We start from the raw sequence: 20,864 nt of genomic DNA on the forward strand, positions 1-20,864 counted from the left end.
TATATAATTCCTCAAGTCTTATTTTTAAGGTGGTGTTATACTGGGAATCAAAAGGCTTGAAAGAGGTCACAAGGAAGAAGGACTATTGAATGATAGAGAGATTTAATAAAACTTCAATAAATAGACAGAAAGTGACACCCTTGCCCTTTATCTTACTCTCTTTCTGGCTCTTTCTCCATTTGATTCTCCTCAATAAAAGGACCTGATATTATGAAAGACCTCATTGTAACTGCAGATCTGACACAGTCTGTAAAAAAAACAGCACTTTGATAAATATATTACATATCTCCTGTTTCTTGGAAGGTTGAATAACTCGCACAACAGCTTGCCTTCTGTTCTTAATCTGTTCTGTAATAAGCCTCATTGCGTTGACATTATCTACGACAGTTCCACCCCAGTGTCGGCACCACGGTGGGGCACCAGGGGGCAGTGCCCCCTCAGTTACACCACTGTGCCCCCTCTGTCAAAATGTTGTATTTGAACCAGTTTTTACAATTTAGTTATTATCTTTGAAATGTGTTTCACTTATTTGCAAGCCTTAAAATAAATAATGTAAATTTGTATTGAGTAATTTAACATTTCAGGTGGAAGGTGGGGACAGGGTGCTGTCCGGCCAATTGACTGCTCTCTTCTTAACTCATTTTTTTTCTTCTGCCATGTAATTCAGATGCCCAAAGGCTAAAAGAAGGAAATGGATATAAGAAAATGATTTGACCTATGATAAGGCTGAATGAATGATGTAGTTAAAAAATGAAACATAGTGGAGAGAGGATTTCATTGATTTTCAAATCCTTGTCAAACTAAATAAAATACAAATTGTAATCTATATTATTAGTATTGTCCAGCAAGCTAAGTCTTTAGACACCTATGGGCACAACAGTGGGATCTGTCGGTAAAATGTAAAACAGCATAGATCTCGGCCTTCAAATTAAAGTGTATACAGAGGAATGTGTATACTGTATATAATAGTGTATACTGTTGCAGGAAACACTCGCATGCCCAAACAGACAAGGAGTGCATGTACTGTCTGTCTTTCTGATGGTCTGTGTCACTGAAGTGCGACAGATGGGGCCTGTCAGAGCCTTATCATACAAACCAGAGAGACGGTCATACTGATATAGACTTTGAATCCTGCAATGCAAACATTTTTTAAATATATAAACAAGCCTTAATGACTTCATAAATTAAAATAATTTGGCAATTTTTATGGAGTACTATATTTTACATTAAAACACCATTGTTTCAGCATACTGAAATTACTAGTCTGTAGCCTACTACTAAGTTACTCTGACTGGTACGTAATGTGGCATAAGGATTACTCCCTCTTATGATGTCAGCACTGGTATTACACCCACACTGGGCAATTCATATGTATGGTCAAGGTTATTCCTTCTCTTTCTAAGTGCCAACTTTGCCATCATGCGAGAGATTGTTCATCTACAGATCGGACAGTGTGGAAATCAGATCGGCTCAAAGGTGAGAAATTAGTATGCTCAGAATATGGTTTTTTTAATGTGTATTGTTATCTTAAACTCATCTTGGTGTAAGTAACGGAATCTTGATGAAAAACAGCAGTCTTTTTTTTTCTTTATTGTTATGTCAGTTTATTTATTTCATTTTTAAACGAAACCCCAGGATTTATTTGGGGGGACCACAATGGGCCCATAAAGGTTCTGCAGGGGGTCTATGGACAGATATACAGATATATATCTGGATATTTATATACAAATATATGTATCAAAAAATATTTCTAAAAGTGGTACATTCATTATCTGTTAATAATTAGAAGGTTTAAGTTTCTTAATTTGATCTTTACATTGCGGGCCCCTAGTTTAGCAGAGAGTCTGGATTGGGGGTCCCAGGGTCTAGCTATAAAGATGAAAAGCCTTAGTAACGTAAACATATTAATTCAAAAATTATATAAAATATTAATACGCTGAGAATTGTCATTATATTAAATATGTTTTTTTGTATTTATGTATTGTATTTTTGAACAACATCCAGCAAGATAATGCTAAATAGTGAAATGCACTTTTTTTGTTAACAGTGGACAAAAATTACTTTGTTTACTTCTACAATTAAATCAACACTAGTTTTAAATGGGGAAAAAAGCATTTGTAATTATGATACATGTGGTCATAGGGTGTTCCCCTACTGCAGTCTACTGTAAGATAAGAGAGCACAGTGGAGGGTGGCAGGGTGGGTCTTGTTTATCATCAAATGAGCGCAGCGCTCTGTATATTTCAGAGATGCAGCGTATAATAGTAGTAAAAATGGAACGGCATTCAGAGGAACAAGCAAGCTAACAATTTTATGTTTCACAAATGTTTCCCTTAGTGCCCATTAGGTTGTGAAAACTTTATTTGAAAGCTCTGATAATGTTCCAAATGTCCAGTTTTTAAATGCATTTAGAACAGTTTTTCTTGGTAATAGGAATGTTCTGGATAATGTTCGAAGTAATTTTTAAAGAACATTCCACTAACTATGTACAGTATGAATGATGTTTTCATGCTTACATTTTCATAACTTTCTATTAACGTTACTGCTAGAATGTAACTTTGACTGAAAATGATGATTTGCTTGAAAGTAATTGTCTCTGGCTTTTATTCAACACTGCATTTGTTCATATTTGGTGGTGGGAAATACTGTTCAGTAACATATTTGGGTCAAAATTAGGAAAAATACAGTAACTTATTTAGGTACAATTGCAGAGAAATACAGTTACTTTGGTCAAAATGGGGTAAAATAGGATGTCTAATGTTCTTTGAGATCAATTAAAAATATTTGTTTGTTTGCAGTTCTGGGAGGTGATCACTGATGAACATGGCATTAACAAAGTGGGAGCATATGAGGGTGACATGGACCTTCAGTTAGAGAGGGTCAACGTTTACTTCAATGAAGCACATGGTAAATCTGATATACGATAGTCCCCTGCATATTACAATCCAATCACATTAAAGTTTTCTTTTAGTGCTATACAGTGGCTCCAAATGGTATTTGGAATATGTAGTAAACGTAGTCACGTTCATGCATGTATCCTAGCAACTACAGGTATAGTTCATCAATCTAACTATAGACACTTTACTTACACTAAGTTTTACAACCAGAATGTGTCCACTTTTGATCTTCATTTTGAACTGTATAAATATTATATACAATTTTAAACCCTAAATCTGAAGTGTGTCATTTCTGCGTCACCAAACAGAATTGAAAAAATACAGTAAAAATTGTTTCCAAACAGCTTTTTCGAACACACCCAGTCTGTGTTGATCAAACAAAGAGTTCCACCCTAAACCACAAGCCAATGTTGTTGTGTCAGGCTGGAGGTGTTGCTCAAATCAAGCAGTTTTTATAGCACCACAGAGACACAGTGTTTACAGATTTCATGGAAATCAGCTAATGAGTGGCTTACTTGGTTATCTCTGCATAAAAAGCTAGAATAGGCGAAAGTATTTTAACGTTGCACACTTCAACTTTAACAAACTTCTTTTTGCGAAATGTGTTGCTTGAAAAGTGTTTGTGTCATCTCTGTTTAAAATAAATGCTGCTTCAAAATAGTTGTAAGTTCTTCATAGTATCTAATGCAATAAGATACTATAAGTTTGGCTACATTTTTAAGCTTGGCTTAAGTGTCCAAATACATTTTGGGGACACTCTATGTAATATTTAGTCTTGTTTTGGGTTTCATTTTTGACTGTGTATTCATCAAATCTTTGTTATTATTGTAAATTGGGAATTTAATTAGTTATATGTCAATGTCATTAATTCCTGTGACAAATGTTTCTGTGATTGAGATGCTTCTTTACATCTCAGGTGGGAAATATGTTCCAAGAGCCTTGTTAGTGGACCTCGAGCCAGGCACTCTGGACAATGTGAGGGGCAGTCACACAGGACGACTCTTCAGACCAGACAATTTTATACACGGTGAACCAACATTACTATTTTTACTTTGAAACAGCACTCTAGCATGGGCATGTAAAGATGAATTGATGAAAACTAGGCAGTAAGCTTTGAAGCAGGGGCAGCCATTATTTTTTACAACATGGAATCTTGTTATCATGATATCTCAGACATGATGTGAAAACACATCATAAGCCTAACCTAACAAACACTGAAATCTGATTGGTTGATAGGAATTGTGATGCAGAACCAACAAGGATGTTGGTCAAGAAACATGTCGAACTTGGTGAAATTAAACTCATAGGCCATAAACTCATCACTGATGCAAGGCTGTAACCATGTCTTGAACATTGGGGGTACCAAACCATTTTGGGGGGGGGGTCACAGGTGTTGAGGTCACGAATACAAAGCTGTTGTGTGGCCCCAGAAAGCTTGGAATATAGTGCACTTATCACATGGACTATATGTCATATGCTGTCCCTATTAATGTACAGGGAATTCTGGAGCTGGCAATAACTGGGCCAAAGGGCATTATACAGAAGGTGCAGAACTTGTGGAGCAAGTTGTGGATCGCATCCGTAACGAAGTTGAGAGCTGCGACTGCATGCAGGGCTTTCAGTTTGTCCATTCATTGGGTGGTGGCACCGGTTCCGGAATGGGTACTCTCATCATCAACAAGATTCAAGAGGAGTATCCCGACCGCATGATGAATAGTTTTAGCATAATGCCCTCACCAAAGGTCTCAGATACAGTAGTGGAGCCATACAACGCAACACTATCAGTTCACCAACTAATTGAAAATACAGATGAGACGTATTGTATCGATAATGAAGCGCTGTATGACATCTGCTTCCGCACGCTCAAGCTCACAATGCCAACCTATGGAGATCTCAACCACCTGGTATCCTTAACCATGAGCGGGGTCACGACCTCCCTTCGCTTCCCAGGTCAACTGAACGCTGACCTTCGCAAGCTGGCTGTCAATATGGTGCCCTTCCCACGTCTCCATTTCTTCATGCCTGGTTTTGCTCCTCTTACGGCACGTGGGAGCCAGAAATATCGTGCCCTTACAGTGCCCGAACTCACCCAGCAGATGTTTGATGCCCGTAACATGATGACCGCATGTGACCCCCGTCGAGGTCGCTACCTGACCGTGGCGAGCATTTTCCGTGGTCGCATGTCTCCCAAAGAGATTGATGAACAAATGCTTGCAATTCAGCAGAAGAATAGCAACTGCTTCGTGGACTGGATCCCGCAAAACGTCAAAGTGGCTGTTTGCGATATTCCACCACGTGGCCTCAAAATGTCCTCTACTTTTATTGGAAATAACACCACAATCCAGGAGATATTTAAGCGTATAGGGGAGCAGTTCACGTTGATGTTCAGACGCAAGGCCTTCCTGCACTGGTACACGGGGGAGGGAATGGATGAGCTGGAGTTCACGGAGGCAGAGAACAACATGAATGATCTGGTTTCAGAGTACCAGCAATATCAGGATGCCACAGCTGATCTGGATTGGGAAGAAGATGAAGTGGCAGAAGAAGAGGGTCTGTCATCAACAGCAATTAGCACCAGAGTAGAGATAAAGTCTGAGGTGGTCACTGAAACTTCTATCAATGAATGAGGTGCAGGCTTTGCTGAATATGTTAAACTGAGTGGGAATCTTTTACAACGAAAAGTGATATATTTCTTACCTCCAGGAGATAAATCATTAACATTTTATTAATTAAATTCCAAAAATATTTTCAAGCAGATGTATACATGTGTATAGACTTTGTCATATATTCTGCAGTTAACAAAGTGCATGCCAATATCTCTGGAGTACAAAAAAAAAAAAAAGCTACACCTGTTTGTTCTGTAATTATGCAAAATTAAAGAAACAGTCTGAAAAAAATTTGAAACAATTGACATATTCAATAAGATCCCCCCCCCCCCATGTGTGACATAAGTATACAGGCAGTTTTAAACACTTCTGTCATTGTTTTTTTGTTGATGGAAAAGATGAGCTTCACATCTTTGTGTATTGCCTGGTTTTTGTATTATCATTTGATGGACACATAAATTATATTTTAGATTAGCAATTTTCTAACTTCAATGTCAATCATTTAGACCATGTAATAAGTAAACAAAATTAGTCACTAAAAACTATTATTTCAGTGCATTATATTTTTGATGCAAGTGCTTTGTATTAGATTATTCATATTTTTGTTGACTTTCAATTTTATGTTTATATTCTCGAAGAAAATGCATGAAGGGACGTTTTGCATTTTGATATTTAGGGTGGCCGATAGGTTGTCTTTTCATTGGACTGGTAAGAGGGTGTACAAAGGGGGGCTGCTGTATTGCCGAATTTTTAAAGGTAGGTGTAGGGATGGGCTTTAGGGATAGGGGCCAACACGTAGTGGGGAGTCAGAATCTAGCCGGCAGTCAGATTTCGGCATAAAAAACAAACAAATATGATCAGACAACATAGGAGTTTGAGCTTTTAACTACACAAACAGTTGCATATTACTCACTACCTATGGTCTAGAGCGAACTCTCTGGACCAAGAACATAACAAATGGAGGCTGTTTTAGTTTGAGGCTCTTCATAATTTATTATCAACTGAACAGATCTATTTTCATTCATCAGGTCATCAGAATTGCAGATATTATTTCAGCCACAAATGATGAAATCTGTAGTAGGAAAATCTATTTGGAGGAATGGGATCGCAGGGTTTAAATTACAGCTCCTACAAAAAAAAAAAAAAACAGAACAGATAATTTATCATTTTTGACATTATAAAATATATCATAATCTTCGTATAAAAAGCTGTCTAAGTGCTATACGTGTCTGAGCAGTACAGTTCAGATGAGCAGTACAGTTCAGATAAACACCACTTAAAATCTTTAAAAAGGTTTGATGAACTCACATTATGCAGTCTTCATTTTAGTGACCTTTACATTGGATTCTGCGTTTTTAATCGCCTCTACTTTGAACTCTGGCTTCAGGGCTGCCCGCACGACCCTTGCGCAGATAGCCGAGTACCTGATGTAACTGAAAATACACAAATGTTAGTTACTACACAATACACACAAATATGAAACATTGCCTGTGCGAAAACGTCCGAATTCATCCAGAAACCTTACTAAAACGCAGGTAAGAAGTGACTAGCATAGCTTTACAGAACAAGGCCAAAGCAGTGTTGCAACTTCAAAGAAAACCGAGCGTGCTACCAGTTAAATAGAATTGTCAAATCTTTCAATATTTGCTAATGTTAATTGTCATTATTTTACCTCAGCCCTGCTTGTCTCCAGTAAGCAACCATTTTCGAAACAAATGTGTACCTCCGGTCCACCAAGTGCCACAGTACAGTACGTGCAGATCAAGGACGAGGACACGGCCTATTTGTAACCGGAAGATCCGTCACAGATGGCATTGCCGCTCATTGGCGGAACAACATGTCAATCATTTAACGGCCGTATGAAACGTAACCAAAGTCTTGACGTAATCAATTGGCGCACATTAGTAATAAACGCCACAACATAATATTTAATATTGTTACATAATTTAATCAAACCATAATTTATTGTGTAAGCACACTATTTTAATCGTCTGATTATACTTGCATTATTTTTAATTTAATATATTAGATGAATGAGAGAGCTTTATTTTGTAAGAACACATGAGGAATGGTTTATTGATTCTATAATGCATTTCATAAAACCCATATTCTCTCTCTCTCACACACACACACACACACACACACACACACACACACACACACACACACACACACACACACACACACACACGTATACTTTTTATTTGTATTATTATTATTATTTGTCTATGATTCTTTTGCGTGGGACATTTCATATAACCCATATATAGATTTGTTTTTCATGCAGTTTTTTTTATTTTGTAGTTTTTTTGCGAGTACTGAGCGTAGGACATTTTATACAACCCATATTTAGATTTATTTTTCATTAATGTATATTGTGATTCGTCTGTGTGGGACATTGAATATAATCTATATTTATATATTTTCATTTATTTATTTATTTATACACTTGACATAAATAAATTAATATAAACAATTTTTTTTTATTCTGTCATCATTCTCTGACCCCAGCTTAGATGGGATATGTGAAAAAAAATATTTCACTGTATATATGCAAAAATGCAAATAAAATAAAAATGTATGTATGTATAATGTGTGACCAAAAGCAGCTTCTTACCATGACAGAACTCGTCCGCTCGATGAGTCATGCACCGCGTGTTCTTATGACGTCATGAATCCTGGGCTTGTGAAGGGGAAGCCGAGAAAACAACAACAGTCCAGTTGGGCCAATGACAGGCAGAAATTAAACTGACATTAACGAGGATTTATTGTTCAGAGCAAATTTAAACTACTAGCCACAATATCAATATCAATCTCAATCAATCCTTGCTGTCGTCCAGAAGGCAAGATGTCTTTGTTCGGAAAGTTGTTTGGTAGCAGTGGAAAAGGGGGTAAAGCTGCAAGCCCACAAGAGGCGATCCAGCGACTCCGAGAAACTGAGGAGATGTTGACCAAGAAACAGGAATTTCTGGAGAAAAAGATCGACCAGGAGCTTGTAACGGCAAAGAGAAACGGCACAAAGAACAAAAGAGGTGAGAGAATAGGTTTACCTGAGAGCAAGAAGGAATTCACTAGCCTGGGTAGTTAGCTGGTTAACTCAGGTTTGGTTAGCACTGTAAAAATTAAATGTTTATTATTGTTGTCTAGTTTAGCCTGTCAAACTGTTTAATTTTCAACTTAACCTAAACAAGTAGTAGTCAACTTGATTATTTAAAGTATATCTGATCGTGAGTAAGACTACCCTCATCCAAACAATTCATGCACTAACTAACAAGATCTAGACAAAATGTGATATAACACATACAAGATTAAAGGATATCTTTAGAGGCTTTTAAGCTGTAAAAGCTTGAATCTGTAATTCTCTATGAGGATTTTGGGTCAACAACATCTTTTAATTTAACTAATTGATTTAGGATGCTTTGCAGATGTTCCCCTTTTTAAAACTGTGCTGTAAGCTTAACAAGCAATTTAAAACTGGTAGATAATTAAATTCTTGCCTTGTCATGATGTCCTTAAGCTGCACTTTCAAGCAGTGAAAATGTAATTCATGATCATTCATGTCACCAAAACTAACACAGCTTATTTATTTGCGGCTCTTTTTTCTATTTCAAAGCCCTGATATTATTAGAGATGTAAAAGTCCATAATTTATTTGAGAGGCCACTTTGTGACCCCTGTAATAGAACTCCATGAGATTACAGATAATAATTAAAGTCGGCATGAAACAGAAGTTGTGACCGACTTTACTTCCGTATTGTGACGTATTTGCGAGTGAAACAGCTTAAAAAAAAATGTAGGATGGGATTTGAGTTTATCCATTGGTTGTTGATTGGATTGTGAAACTATGGGCACTGCATAGCGGAACGGAGGCTGATCTGAATGTGAGTTTGTAGTGGACACACACACACCCCCTACCACTGTGGTGCTCGAGGCAGCTGATTATCAGTGAAACTGAGCATCGATCTCAACACATTTATGATCAAACTGAAACATAAACGCTCAGTTACATTGTGGTATTTGCTTACAAATAGGCTAAAGCCATTGAAAAGCGAATGAGAAAAAGATAACTTTATTTAATGTTTTGAATCACAATACACTAAATTTAAAGGGGGGGACACTTACTCGTGCTGTGCATCCCAAGATAACTGCATTCAAATATATCAAGTCCAGAGGCATCAGAAGCATTGTATTCATTAGTGATCACCTCAGCAATACAGGTGTGAAATGCAAAGGCTTTATAGCTAGTCAGTTCACTGTCGGCCATATTTGGAACACCCTTGGGAGGCTATTTCCAGTCATGCCAGTGCAGCTCCTGTCTACTTGAATGGAGAAAGACAGATTACGATCAAAGAACATATTTCAAATCAGCAATAAAATCGGACAAAACCGGTATTACTAATTGTGATTCTTAACCTCATATTACGATAAAAAACAAAAAAATTTCCGGCTTGTATAGTAATTGCATGCATGTTCTAGAGTTGATTGACAGGTGACGTCTGTATCTAAAAGGTGATTGGACTTACTTTCTACATCTGTTGAACGCTGGGCAATCAGAGCTCCTTGGTTGGGGGTTCCAGTTTCTCCCATTCATTTTAATTGAAGTGGCGCATGTCTGCTAAATGATCTCTGGTGAATTGTCTACAACACAACTGCGAATTTGCCATTATTCCTCCTCATTCGAAAAGTAAATTCAAGCCAGCTGACCTGTAGCCAAGGAAGTTTGGGTTAAGGAACGATAGTTTTGAAGGAAAATATTTGTAAGCCCGTTTATCGGTCCAATGGCGGTCTCCAATAATACGGGTGAAGGTCTCTGCGCGTTACTGTCTTTCTTGTTACGCAACACAACAATATTAAATGAAATACATTTTCTCTTATGTATATTATCTCGTTATTTCATCTGACTCCATAAATGAAAAGGTTTTTAATGATATCTGAGTATCATTAAAAGTGAGCGAATGTTTGATTATTCCTTTAACTCTTTAATTATACTTTACCCGTTTAGATTAAGAAACTATGTCGCTTTGAGGTCCTCGCTTGTTTTCTCTACACCGCGGGTCTCACGATCACAAGCGGCCAGTATTGGATCATCAAACAGAGGTAATTGCTATATACCTGAGATCGGTTACGTTCACGTATACACAATCAAAGATACTTCAGTATAGCCCCCATGGAATTGCACACACTTGAATGTAACTTAACGTTTTCTTCAGTAGATGTCACGGCCACTATTACAGATGTAAGTTGACCAACATAACTTCTCTTATAATAGCTTTGGATTGGCCATGCGTGGTTTCCCACGTACACTTATCTGGAGAAACATCAAATTAAAACAGAGGTTAGACACCCGAATTTAGATTGGTCAAGCAGCGTTCGCTGTTCTAAACGGAAATTCCCTTTTTGTCTTTGCAAACCAAGTACACTTGAATCGATGCCAAATATTAGTCGTCACTAATCTGACGCAGACTTGCGGTAACATACTGAATCGTTTAATCTGTTTGGGAAACACAATGTCAGAGTCAGTCAGAATAAAATCAAATGTTGACAATTTATTGATCAGGTAACATAATCAATTCATCAATTCCAATTAGACATTGATAAGTCAAAGTTAGACATTTTATCAAAACATAAGAAATTCGAATTGCAATCACCTGAAATAAACTACAAACAGTAAACTGTTTGGGATCGCTCTGATTACAGAGAGCCCTGAGCAATGTGTCGCCTTTCCTTAAATACCCAACCATGGACAAAGGGGATTTTGGGAGTGGTTAGGTTTGGAAGTCCTGGGGACATACTTCATTAACATACAAGCAGGGATGGAGACAGACCTCCAGAATTATAAAGCATTTGGCAAAGACCTTATAACTTTGCTGTCATTAAGTTTACAAACCTGGGAATAAGAGCACTATACCAGACGCACTGAGACATTTTAAATGATTCCAAACATGTTACACTAGTTACATTATTTGTATACATCAGATATAGACTTTTGTTACATACAGATCTTAGGTGATTCTGAGCTGAATGGGGGAGAGAGGAGAGAATGGGACAGATGTGGGAGGGCGACAATGAGGTGTGAATTTGCAGTCTCCGCTCAGTGGGGTGTGGTGCCTCAGGAAGAGATGCTAATTGTGAGAAAGTTAGTTTGGTGATTTTCTCAAAGATCATACATTTGCTCTTTGCCTTTGAATGCAAACACATTGGCACCCTGCCTTACACATTTGACAAAACACCTTGCCATTCTCACCAACATGCGATTGATGCTTCGTACAACTCTATGTAAGGTTGTGTTATTTATAAGAAAGGGGCAGGGTTTAAGCATACTAAATGATTGGAGAAGTCCTGCATATGTCACCAGTCATTTCACAAGAAGATCGTGTTATGACATTTTGATGAAAGTTTACGAGGTAAAAAATAACTAAAAACATATGCATGGATGAATCACAGTTCACAATAAAATCAATAACATGCATTTAGAAAATGGATAGGGTAAATTTTCTTTTCATGCCGATTTTAATATGATAATCTCATGACGCCAGTTTGAACACAGTACAGGGATCTGGCCTGATATAGACCTTATTCATGCTAGCACCATCTTTGAATTTGAATTGGAATGACAACAAGGCTGTGAGGGATAGACCTACCATCTCGTCAATGGTACAACCGTATAAAGCTCCTTGATCACATCTGATTTTCTACAACTCATGTTGTCTAGAGTTCTTTGTATACTGAATGTTCTTGGACAGATATTTTACCAATGTTTTGTCTACGGAACGATCCAAAAACACTTTAAACTGCGGTACAGCCAATTGAAGAGATGGTAAGTCTATCCCTCACAGCGTCATTGTCATTCACATTAAAAATGAAAGATAGCGCTAACGTGAATAAGGTCTATGACCAAGGCGACTGAATGATTGCTAAAGGGTGTGGGATGTTGTCATAGGGGATAATATAAAAAGTGTTTGAAGTGACAGGTCATAGAGCAAATACCTTTCTGTTTGATGATGTCTTTGAAATGCCCCCTTTTGAATGTGCACCTGACATAACATCATTTGTTAAGAGTTTTATTGTACTGTAAAGTAGAGGTCGACCGATATATCGGTTTTCTGATAACAGATTTCTGGAACTATCGTTATTGGCAAAAGTCCACACTGTTAGTTTTTCTCCATTGTGTCCGGTGCTGGTGCGGCTGGGAAGGGTCTGATGTCGTTATACAGTATGAAAGCAGCCTCCAGAGGCGAAATAAAAACTATCACTTCACTGATGGTGTTTGTTTTGACACGTGAGACTACTCTCTGCATGGAGCGGAACACTTCAGATGTGGAATTAAAACCTCAACAACGAAAAGGTATGTATACAGTACACTACAGTACACATTGTCATATCATTATATTAACAAATTATAATTTGTTGACTAGATGTTGCAATAGTAGAGAACAGCAGTATGTTTGATGGCAAGGCTGAGAGGACGCTTACATTAAAGCTAACCTCAAGCGGTTAGAACAATGTGGCAAAAATACAGGCAAGTCCTACCCAAATGATTAAATGTCACGATTGTTACCATCTATTAACATCTATTTGCATTAGTTTATATCCAGCTGGTCATGCTTATGCATTCGTTAGCCAGCTAAGTTGCATATTTAAAGCTAGGGACATGAGAAAGCAAATTACTATCTTCATGCAGACGAGAGAAAATGATAAACAAATCAGAAATGCATCTGATTTCAATTCAGTTTTCAATTCTCACTGTAAAATGATGACTTGAGATCGATCACATCCTTGCACTAAAAAAGGCTAGACACAGTGCAACAAATACAATTTAACAGAAAGCAGTTGTCTCAATATGTTTTTAAAGTTCTTTTTAATTAGACACATCATCTAAAAAAAAGTACTCCTTCATGAGATGCTGAATAAACAAAAACAAAGGGAAACAAAGACATTCGACTAGCATTTACATAGAAAAACAAATGGATGGTTGCAAAAGCGTACTGTGTGAACAGCCACTTTCAGTTGGTGGAGGTTTTTGGCCATTACGTCTTGCTCTCTTATAAGCATTTCTCAGATTAAGCAATGAGTTGTTTAAATGCTTTGTCAGAAAATATGTTCAACTTGGAAATGTGTGTCTCGAGATCCTCGTGTTTGGTTCCAGTCTGTTGTGTTCCGTCTGTTTGAACAGCCCCTTGCCTTTGCTCATAATCTGAGCCACTTCACCACCGAGTTCAGCCGAATACCACTGCTATCTGTGAATATTGCTACTCTACATACAACTGTACAGAATAAAAAACAATGTGGTATTTCGCTGTTGTTATGAAGCTTGAGTCCGGTGTTGTAGGAATCTGTGCAAGTGTAACACAATGTGAAAATGGGACAGAATCAAATTTGTATTTATTTATTTTATGCGCATTAGTTGAAAATGAAATGCTCTTTTTTTTTTTTTTTTTTTTACCAGCCATGATAGGAATGTTCTATGCATTAATAATGGTGCTATATGGTTTATGGATTTATTGCATCCTCTTATGAACCAAGGAAACAATGACAATTTAAAAATCTGCTGTCTTTAAAATGTGAATATTAGTTTATATATATTAATATTTATATTTATTTCATTAAAAAAGTACAATGCATTTTCATAGTTCAGTCAGTACTGTTTATTTTTGTAATAAAGTTCATCACTATTTTTCTTTGAGTGTTATTTTTTTTTCATTCAATATTAGTTTTAAAACATATTGGTTGATATATGGGTTATCGGCAGGTACAGCCCAACTTAGTTATCGGTATAGGTAAAATCCACTATTGGTCGACCTCTACTGTAAAGTCCCCTTTCACGGGCTTATTTTTATAGCACAACATTGTTTTGATATACAGGCAATTTATTTAATGATTGGATGATTGAAATAATAATATTTGTACATAGTATTTGTTGTATTGTTGTAATTTGTATTAAGTTATTTCAGTTTTAATGATAAAAATAAAACCATTCTGTCCAGAGAGGATGATTTACAGTAATGAGAATCTATTGAGACTCGTCATCAATGAAATTTGAAAATTATGAGAATTACAAAAAAGTTCAAATGTGAAACATCCAGATGCATTATAGTAATGAGAATTGGAAGGGGGAAACAAATTGGTTTACAGTGAGGTACTTACAATGGAAGTGAATGGGGCCAATCCGTAAATGTTAAAACACACTGTTTCAAAGTATAGCCATATTGTTGATACAAAATGCATGTAAAGGACATCAAACTACACAATGATGTCCCTTAAGACATCATAGATATTGCAGTTTATCTTCTGTTAATGTCTGATCTTATGTAAAGCTGTTTTGAAACAATGTGTGTTGTGAAAGGCACTATACAAATAAAAATGACTTGACATGTTAACATGATCTTAGTGTGATAAAATCGCTTAACCTTTTCTGTGTAAAGTTTAGCAAATTTTACAACTTTGTTGCCATGATGATGTAACAAATCCTATGAAAGTAAAATTGATGATTTAAACAACTTCAAAAGCTCAAATAATACATGAGTTTTAACAGAAGAATTAGTTTTATAATAAGTGCTAAATTTATAAGCTTTGCATTTCTGCCTTTAAATCCTCCAAAAATTCCAGCCAGGTCTCCTTAGCAAACAAATCACATGGGATAACTTTGTGGTCATTATAATGTGGTTTTCACTCTCGGTTGGGTGCATCGTGAGATGTGCATGGATGCTGCAGAGAATAGTGTGAAGCCTCCACATGCGCTATGTCTCCGAGGTAACGCGCTCAACAAGCCACGTGATAAAATGTGCGGATTGACGGTTTCGGACACGGAGGCAACTGAGATTCGTCCTCTGCCACCCAGAGTCACTACGCCACCACAAGGACTTAGAGCGCATTGGGAATTGGGCATTCCAAATTGGGGAGAAAAAAATAAATACATTAAATTCTCCAAAAAGTGGCACCATTTACTTCCATTGTAGGTGCTTCACTGTAACATCAATTTTGATGGAATTTTGTTATGAAACTGAAATGTGTACATTTAGAAAATTGGCTGAAATATTTTTTTGTGTAAAATGTGTTTTTCTTTTGGGTTTTGGGGTCTAATATGATCCAGACATGTTTTTGTAAGAAAAACAAGTCTGAACTGATTTGCTAGTCATTAATGCATCATTAGGCTGTCAACTACAATCGCCATGGAAAGCAACAGGCTTTGTTTTGTCTTTTTTACAGCTCACTTCCCTGATTAAGTTTAGTGAGTGTGCCTCATTTACCTGCGCATGTGCAGACTGAGTCCCTTCCTCCGCATCACTGCTTCCCCAAGAAAAAACATCTTTATGGTGTTTTAATCTAAACTATTTTGGGGATAAGACAATTCATAATTTGGATTTAGGATTTGGATCATTGTGCAGTGGGGCTTAAACCTTATATTTACTCTGTCATTATTTTCAAACTCTTTCTTACCAAAGCAACCTTTTTAATATAATGCACAGATCACATTACTGAGTAATACCAGGACTGGCAGCAGAGAATACATGATTCTTGCTAAGCTAGGCCTAAATTGCACAGAAGCAACTTCTAACAAGATCAAATTATAATTACATACTGCTCTTAATGCATCGCTTTAAAATCATTTTGAGTTGTATGCTGGGAAATAGAGTACAACCGTGCATGCCCAATTTTCAGCCGTCCTGGTTTCGGAATAATTAATTTTTTCTATAGAGATTTCATAAAATCCTTCATTAAAGAGTTTTAAGCCATGCACCAAACCAACCAGATTTGAAGCAAAGAAGTATTTGAAAATCAGTCAACTGGACAAAGTTACAAGGCTTTACTGTACTACACATTTTTAATGAGGGAAAGAACTGCAATCCCATGAAGCATTGCGAATGACGTAATTGAATTTAAAACAATGGAACTAAATTGATTTAAAGTTATTGATTATAAATATAGGAACAATATATTTAATTATAAACAAACTGTATTTGTAGTTTGAGAGGGAGGCTGACTTGGTTGCGTCATTCACAGTGTGTCATGGGAGTGGGTGGTCGCTGCTGGACTCTTGATGTGCTTTGCTGCAATTCTCTGATTGGTGGATTGTTTCTCTTCAGGATCATGGGTAGTGTAGTTCTTCACCAGAAATTCCATAATTAAACAAAAAATTAAGTTGAAATAACATGGACTGATGGCTTCAGCAGAATCATACTATTGATTAACAACCTCAGGGCTCACGATAGGTCTGTCTTTAAAGGTGTATTAGTTATTGTAAAAAATTAATTTGTCTATGGAAAATGAATGGGATTTTACTTCCGGGACCAGACTGTTCCGTAGTATTGTCTGTTTTTTGTATTTTATTAATGCCAGTTGCCTTTCTTTCTTTTCCAAACAGCTGCATTACAGGCATTGAAGCGTAAGAAGCGCTACGAGAAGCAGTTAGCTCAGATTGACGGCACACTTTCTACCATCGAGTTCCAGAGGGAGGCGCTAGAGAATGCCCACACCAATACAGAGGTTATCAAGAATATGGGCTTTGCTGCCAAGGCCATGAAGGCTGCCCATGACAACATGTGAGGAGTTTCTCATCTGTTATCAGTGTTTTTCTTCTCTCCCACTATCTCACTCTCACAAAGTTCTGGGTGTGAAGCTATGAGAATCTTAATTTTTTCTTTTTTTTTTGCTAGTGGAAGTGGTATTTGGAGATTGGATTTAGCTAAAGTAAATATAAGCATACTAGTAAGGGATAATGTACAGGCAGTGTACTTTTGGGTTCTAATCACCCTGTTGGGGTTTATTTTGCAATAAATGTTCAGCTGTGCTGTACATTATCCCACTTAATACATGACTGCTTAGAAAAAAAGTTAATAAAATGGATGTGAAATATTTAGTTGAGTTGAAATGGTTTTATTATGTGAGAAGAAAGAGACCATGGAGTGATTTGAGGGACATGAAACTAGCATAGCTGTGTAGAATATTGGTTGTGGGACATCTGTAAATTATACACATTGTTGGTCATTGTACACAAATATTTGCCTGCAGAATTCTTCAATTTTCCTATCAGAATCAAGTGTTCCTAAGAGCTGTATAGTAGTATTGTAAAGAAATTCCAAAATCATGTACAATTTTAGAGGTTTAGAACTGTGGAATACTGATTTAAGTTGTCATTAGATTCATTGTTTTTCCCCAACTCTTGTATTTCTTTAGGGACATCGACAAAGTGGACGAACTCATGCAGGACATCACAGAACAGCAGGAGCTGGCACAAGAAATTTCAGATGCGATTTCAAAACCTGGCGGGTTTGGGGAGGAATTTGAGGAGGTAATGATGAAGCTTCACCTGAATGTAGTTTGACAAAAATTTGTTTTGCTTAATGTGTTTTTGTGTTTGGATGTTTTAGGATGAACTGCTAGCTGAACTAGAGGAATTGGAGCAGGAAGAGTTGGATAAGAACCTTCTGGAGATCGGAGGTACAGAGAATGTACAGTTGCCTAATGTGCCCGCTACATCTTTACCTTCCAGACCAGGTAATAAATATGCACACACTTTATCTGTATTTACACACATAGCTCCCCTAGGGCTTGGCGATACAGTTGAAGTCAGAAGTTTACATACACCAATAATTGTTTACAGAGAGATTGTTTCAATTTTTTATGAACTATATCACAATTCCAGTGGATCATAAGTTTACGTACTCCAAGTTAACTGTGCTTTTAAGCAGCTTGGAAAATTTCTGAAAATGATTTCAAGCCTTTAGGCAATTAGCCAATTAGCTACTGATAGGCTAATTGGTTAATTGGAGGTGTACCTGTGGATGTATTTTAAGGTCAACCTTCAAACTCGGTGCCTCTTTGCTTGACATCATGGAGAAAATAAAAAGAAATCAGCCAAGACCTCAGTAAAAACCATTGTGGACCTCCACAAGTCTGGTTCATCCTTGGGAGCAATTTCCAAATGCCTGAAGGTACCACATTCCTCTGTACAAACTGGTTAAATGTGTTCTGCATTTTTGATTGCAGCAAAAAAGAAAGAAGAAGAGGATGAGGATGACATGAAAGATCTGGAGAAATGGGCTGCCAATTAATGCCTGCTCTGCTCCACCAAAACCCATGCACACTATACAAGGCATAAACCTCATTCGGATACCTGTTACTAAAGAAACTGGATGGACAATTACAGTGTGTCAAAGTATGAAGTCTTTGTATCTAAAATAGGTAAATGTATACATATACAAGAGGGAAAAAGAAAAGCATAAATGCAACCGCTCCGAAACAAAATATCTCTGCCAGGCTTTCAGTCAACGCACTCAACACACTCATCCGAGCAAGACCAAGATTTTGCTTTATTTCTCCCATGGCCTCATATTGGGACTCTTGTAAGAAAACAACTTGTTGTAAAGTTCAGTGTTTTTGTATAAAGTCCTACATAACCTGTATTAGTACTCATATATTTTCTTAAACTTCCATGACAAGGTATCCACCACTTGCCTCTTGGTCCGTGAAACCAATAGACATGGAAAACCTTTGCATGCAGGGAATGTGTCTGTTACAAATCGGTCGTGTTTTTGGAGAGAACATGGGTTCAGTTGTTTTCAAGATTTTAAACAAAACCCATTGTTTGTATGCACTTTGATACATTCAACTTCTTTTAAAACCGCACGTTTCGTCCTGCTTATGATCTGTGTGCATTAAGCATTTCATAGTGCAAGAGTGCAGGTTCCTCCCATGTATACTAATCATAAAAAAACTTTAAGAAAGCTCCTTTAGGGACTTTTTAATCTGCACAGTCCTCATGAGTACACTGTTTGGTCCCTGTTTGGCTTTTCAATGCAGTGTGATACACAACAATATCACAATCCTCCTGTTAAACATTGTTCAAGTCTGTGTGGTGTTGAAACTGGGTTTGTAATGTAAATAGGTACCATAACTCCAGAAATGTTTACTGTATTTTAGATATTTATGGAAATACTGTGACTACAAGAATGAGCATTCATCTCCAAGATTTCTTTACACTAGAAATGGGTGTTGTATTAAGGAAAAACTATGACGAGGCTTGTTGTAGAACTCACATCATGCTATTGTTGCGTGCTGTAAATGAGTTTGAATGGATTTGTAATGGATAGACAGTGCAGAATAATATCAAATCATGCTTGTATTTTACAGAGTACACTATTATAACGTGATGGTACAATGGTTTTATTCATTTTCCTCTCCGAAGGGTCTGTAAAATAATTTTGAGGATTGAATATTCAAAGGGTAAAGCGATTAACATGTAACTACGTTATTTATCAGGCTCAGAATATTTAATTGTTTATTGTTTGTTTGTGAAAAGGGCTGTCTTTTTGGCACTCTTGATTTATGTTGTCTATCTCTGCCTTTCAACTCATCCTTTCAACCTGACACTTGCATTAAAATTTTGCAATTTTATCAATTTGTGGGATTTTTTTTTTCTTCATATTTGGTATTAATGTAAGCAATTCAAAGCATCTTCAGATTAAGTTAAATACACTAAAAGAGTCCTTGTATATTATGAAAGAGTGTTTTTGATTCTTTTGTAAAGAGTTTTGTTGGAATGATCTGACCAGTAAGGAAGCAGGATAGAATATGACTTTCCATTTTAAAATATCCTCTGTTTTCACTTCGGGGGCATAAATGGGGGCTTCCAGCAAATACATTACTGGTCCATTACATGCATATGGTCAATAATTTGTCAGAGTGCTCAATAATAATTTGTGATGCTTTTCTGTTGAAGCAACATGCCATCTGTTGAAAGGAAAAGGATTTTATACAGGGTGTAAAAGTCAAAGTTTAAATACCTTTTGTAAGTTTTCATTTCTGGAGTGGTGGTGGTGTAGTGGTCTAAGCACATAACTGGTAATCTGGTAATCAGAAGGACACTGGTTCAAGCCCCACAGCCACCACCATTGTGTCCTTGGGCAAGGCACTTAACTCCAGGTTGCTCCAGGGTGATTGTCCCTGTAATAAGTGCACTGTAAGTCGCTTTGGATAAAAGCGTCTGCCAAATGCATAAATGTAAATGTAATTTATTATTTTTATATCACCATCATTACTATGTCATTATTGTTATTAAAATATTTTGACTGATTTTACAGAGGACCTGTTACATGATGAGATTTTAGCACACGTATATAAAAGGTTGAAGGGATGGTTCACACAGAAATGGAAAATTCTCATAATTTACTCTCCCTCATGATATCCCATGTGTGTATGACATTCTTTCATCATCAGAACACATTTACAAAAAAATCGAAAAATATCTTAAATTCTTAAAATGTAAGTGTATGATGATTTCTCTTTTGAATCTTCAAAAATGATTGACAGTCAGCATAAATGTCATCCATATGACTCTAGTGGTTAAATGAATGCCTTCTAAA

General features: G+C 36.8%; 3 protein-coding genes across 6 annotated transcripts; 2 read left to right on the plus strand and 1 right to left on the minus strand.

Moving 5' to 3' along the window:
- Nucleotides 1–1,370: 1,370 nt before the first annotated feature.
- LOC127654258 (tubulin beta chain-like) lies at nucleotides 1,371–6,320 on the plus strand. The gene is made up of 4 exons (XM_052141374.1): nucleotides 1,371–1,476; nucleotides 2,799–2,907; nucleotides 3,814–3,924; nucleotides 4,395–6,320. The coding sequence occupies exons 1-4, from the start codon at nucleotides 1,420–1,422 to the stop codon at nucleotides 5,522–5,524; spliced, it is 1,407 nt and encodes a 468-aa protein (XP_051997334.1). The 5' UTR covers nucleotides 1,371–1,419; the 3' UTR covers nucleotides 5,525–6,320.
- A 150-nt stretch (nucleotides 6,321–6,470) lies between these two features.
- LOC127654260 (ATP synthase subunit epsilon, mitochondrial-like) lies at nucleotides 6,471–7,326 on the minus strand. Its single transcript, XM_052141375.1, has 3 exons — nucleotides 7,176–7,326; nucleotides 6,812–6,936; nucleotides 6,471–6,631 (listed from the first exon to the last, which is right to left on the minus strand). The coding sequence occupies exons 1-2, from the start codon at nucleotides 7,205–7,207 to the stop codon at nucleotides 6,813–6,815; spliced, it is 156 nt and encodes a 51-aa protein (XP_051997335.1). The 5' UTR covers nucleotides 7,208–7,326; the 3' UTR covers nucleotides 6,471–6,631; nucleotide 6,812.
- Nucleotides 7,327–8,160: 834 nt separating this feature from the next.
- LOC127654213 (charged multivesicular body protein 4b-like) lies at nucleotides 8,161–20,684 on the plus strand. 4 transcript variants are annotated; one of them, XM_052141304.1, is made up of 6 exons: nucleotides 8,419–8,535; nucleotides 12,616–12,847; nucleotides 16,865–17,042; nucleotides 17,677–17,791; nucleotides 17,871–17,997; nucleotides 18,490–20,684. In XM_052141304.1, the coding sequence occupies exons 2-6, from the start codon at nucleotides 12,703–12,705 to the stop codon at nucleotides 18,552–18,554; spliced, it is 630 nt and encodes a 209-aa protein (XP_051997264.1). In that variant the 5' UTR covers nucleotides 8,419–8,535; nucleotides 12,616–12,702; the 3' UTR covers nucleotides 18,555–20,684. The 4 variants fall into 4 exon arrangements, with proteins under 4 accessions (XP_051997262.1, XP_051997264.1, XP_051997265.1 ...); XM_052141305.1 differs by having other exon boundaries at nucleotides 8,458–8,535; nucleotides 12,697–12,847; XM_052141302.1 differs by lacking the exon at nucleotides 12,616–12,847 and having other exon boundaries at nucleotides 8,161–8,535; nucleotides 18,490–20,683.
- Nucleotides 20,685–20,864: the final 180 nt, after the last annotated feature.

This window comes from Xyrauchen texanus, chromosome 13 (genome assembly GCF_025860055.1).
Source record: "Xyrauchen texanus isolate HMW12.3.18 chromosome 13, RBS_HiC_50CHRs, whole genome shotgun sequence".
NCBI classification, from domain to species: Eukaryota; Metazoa; Chordata; class Actinopteri; order Cypriniformes; family Catostomidae; genus Xyrauchen; species Xyrauchen texanus.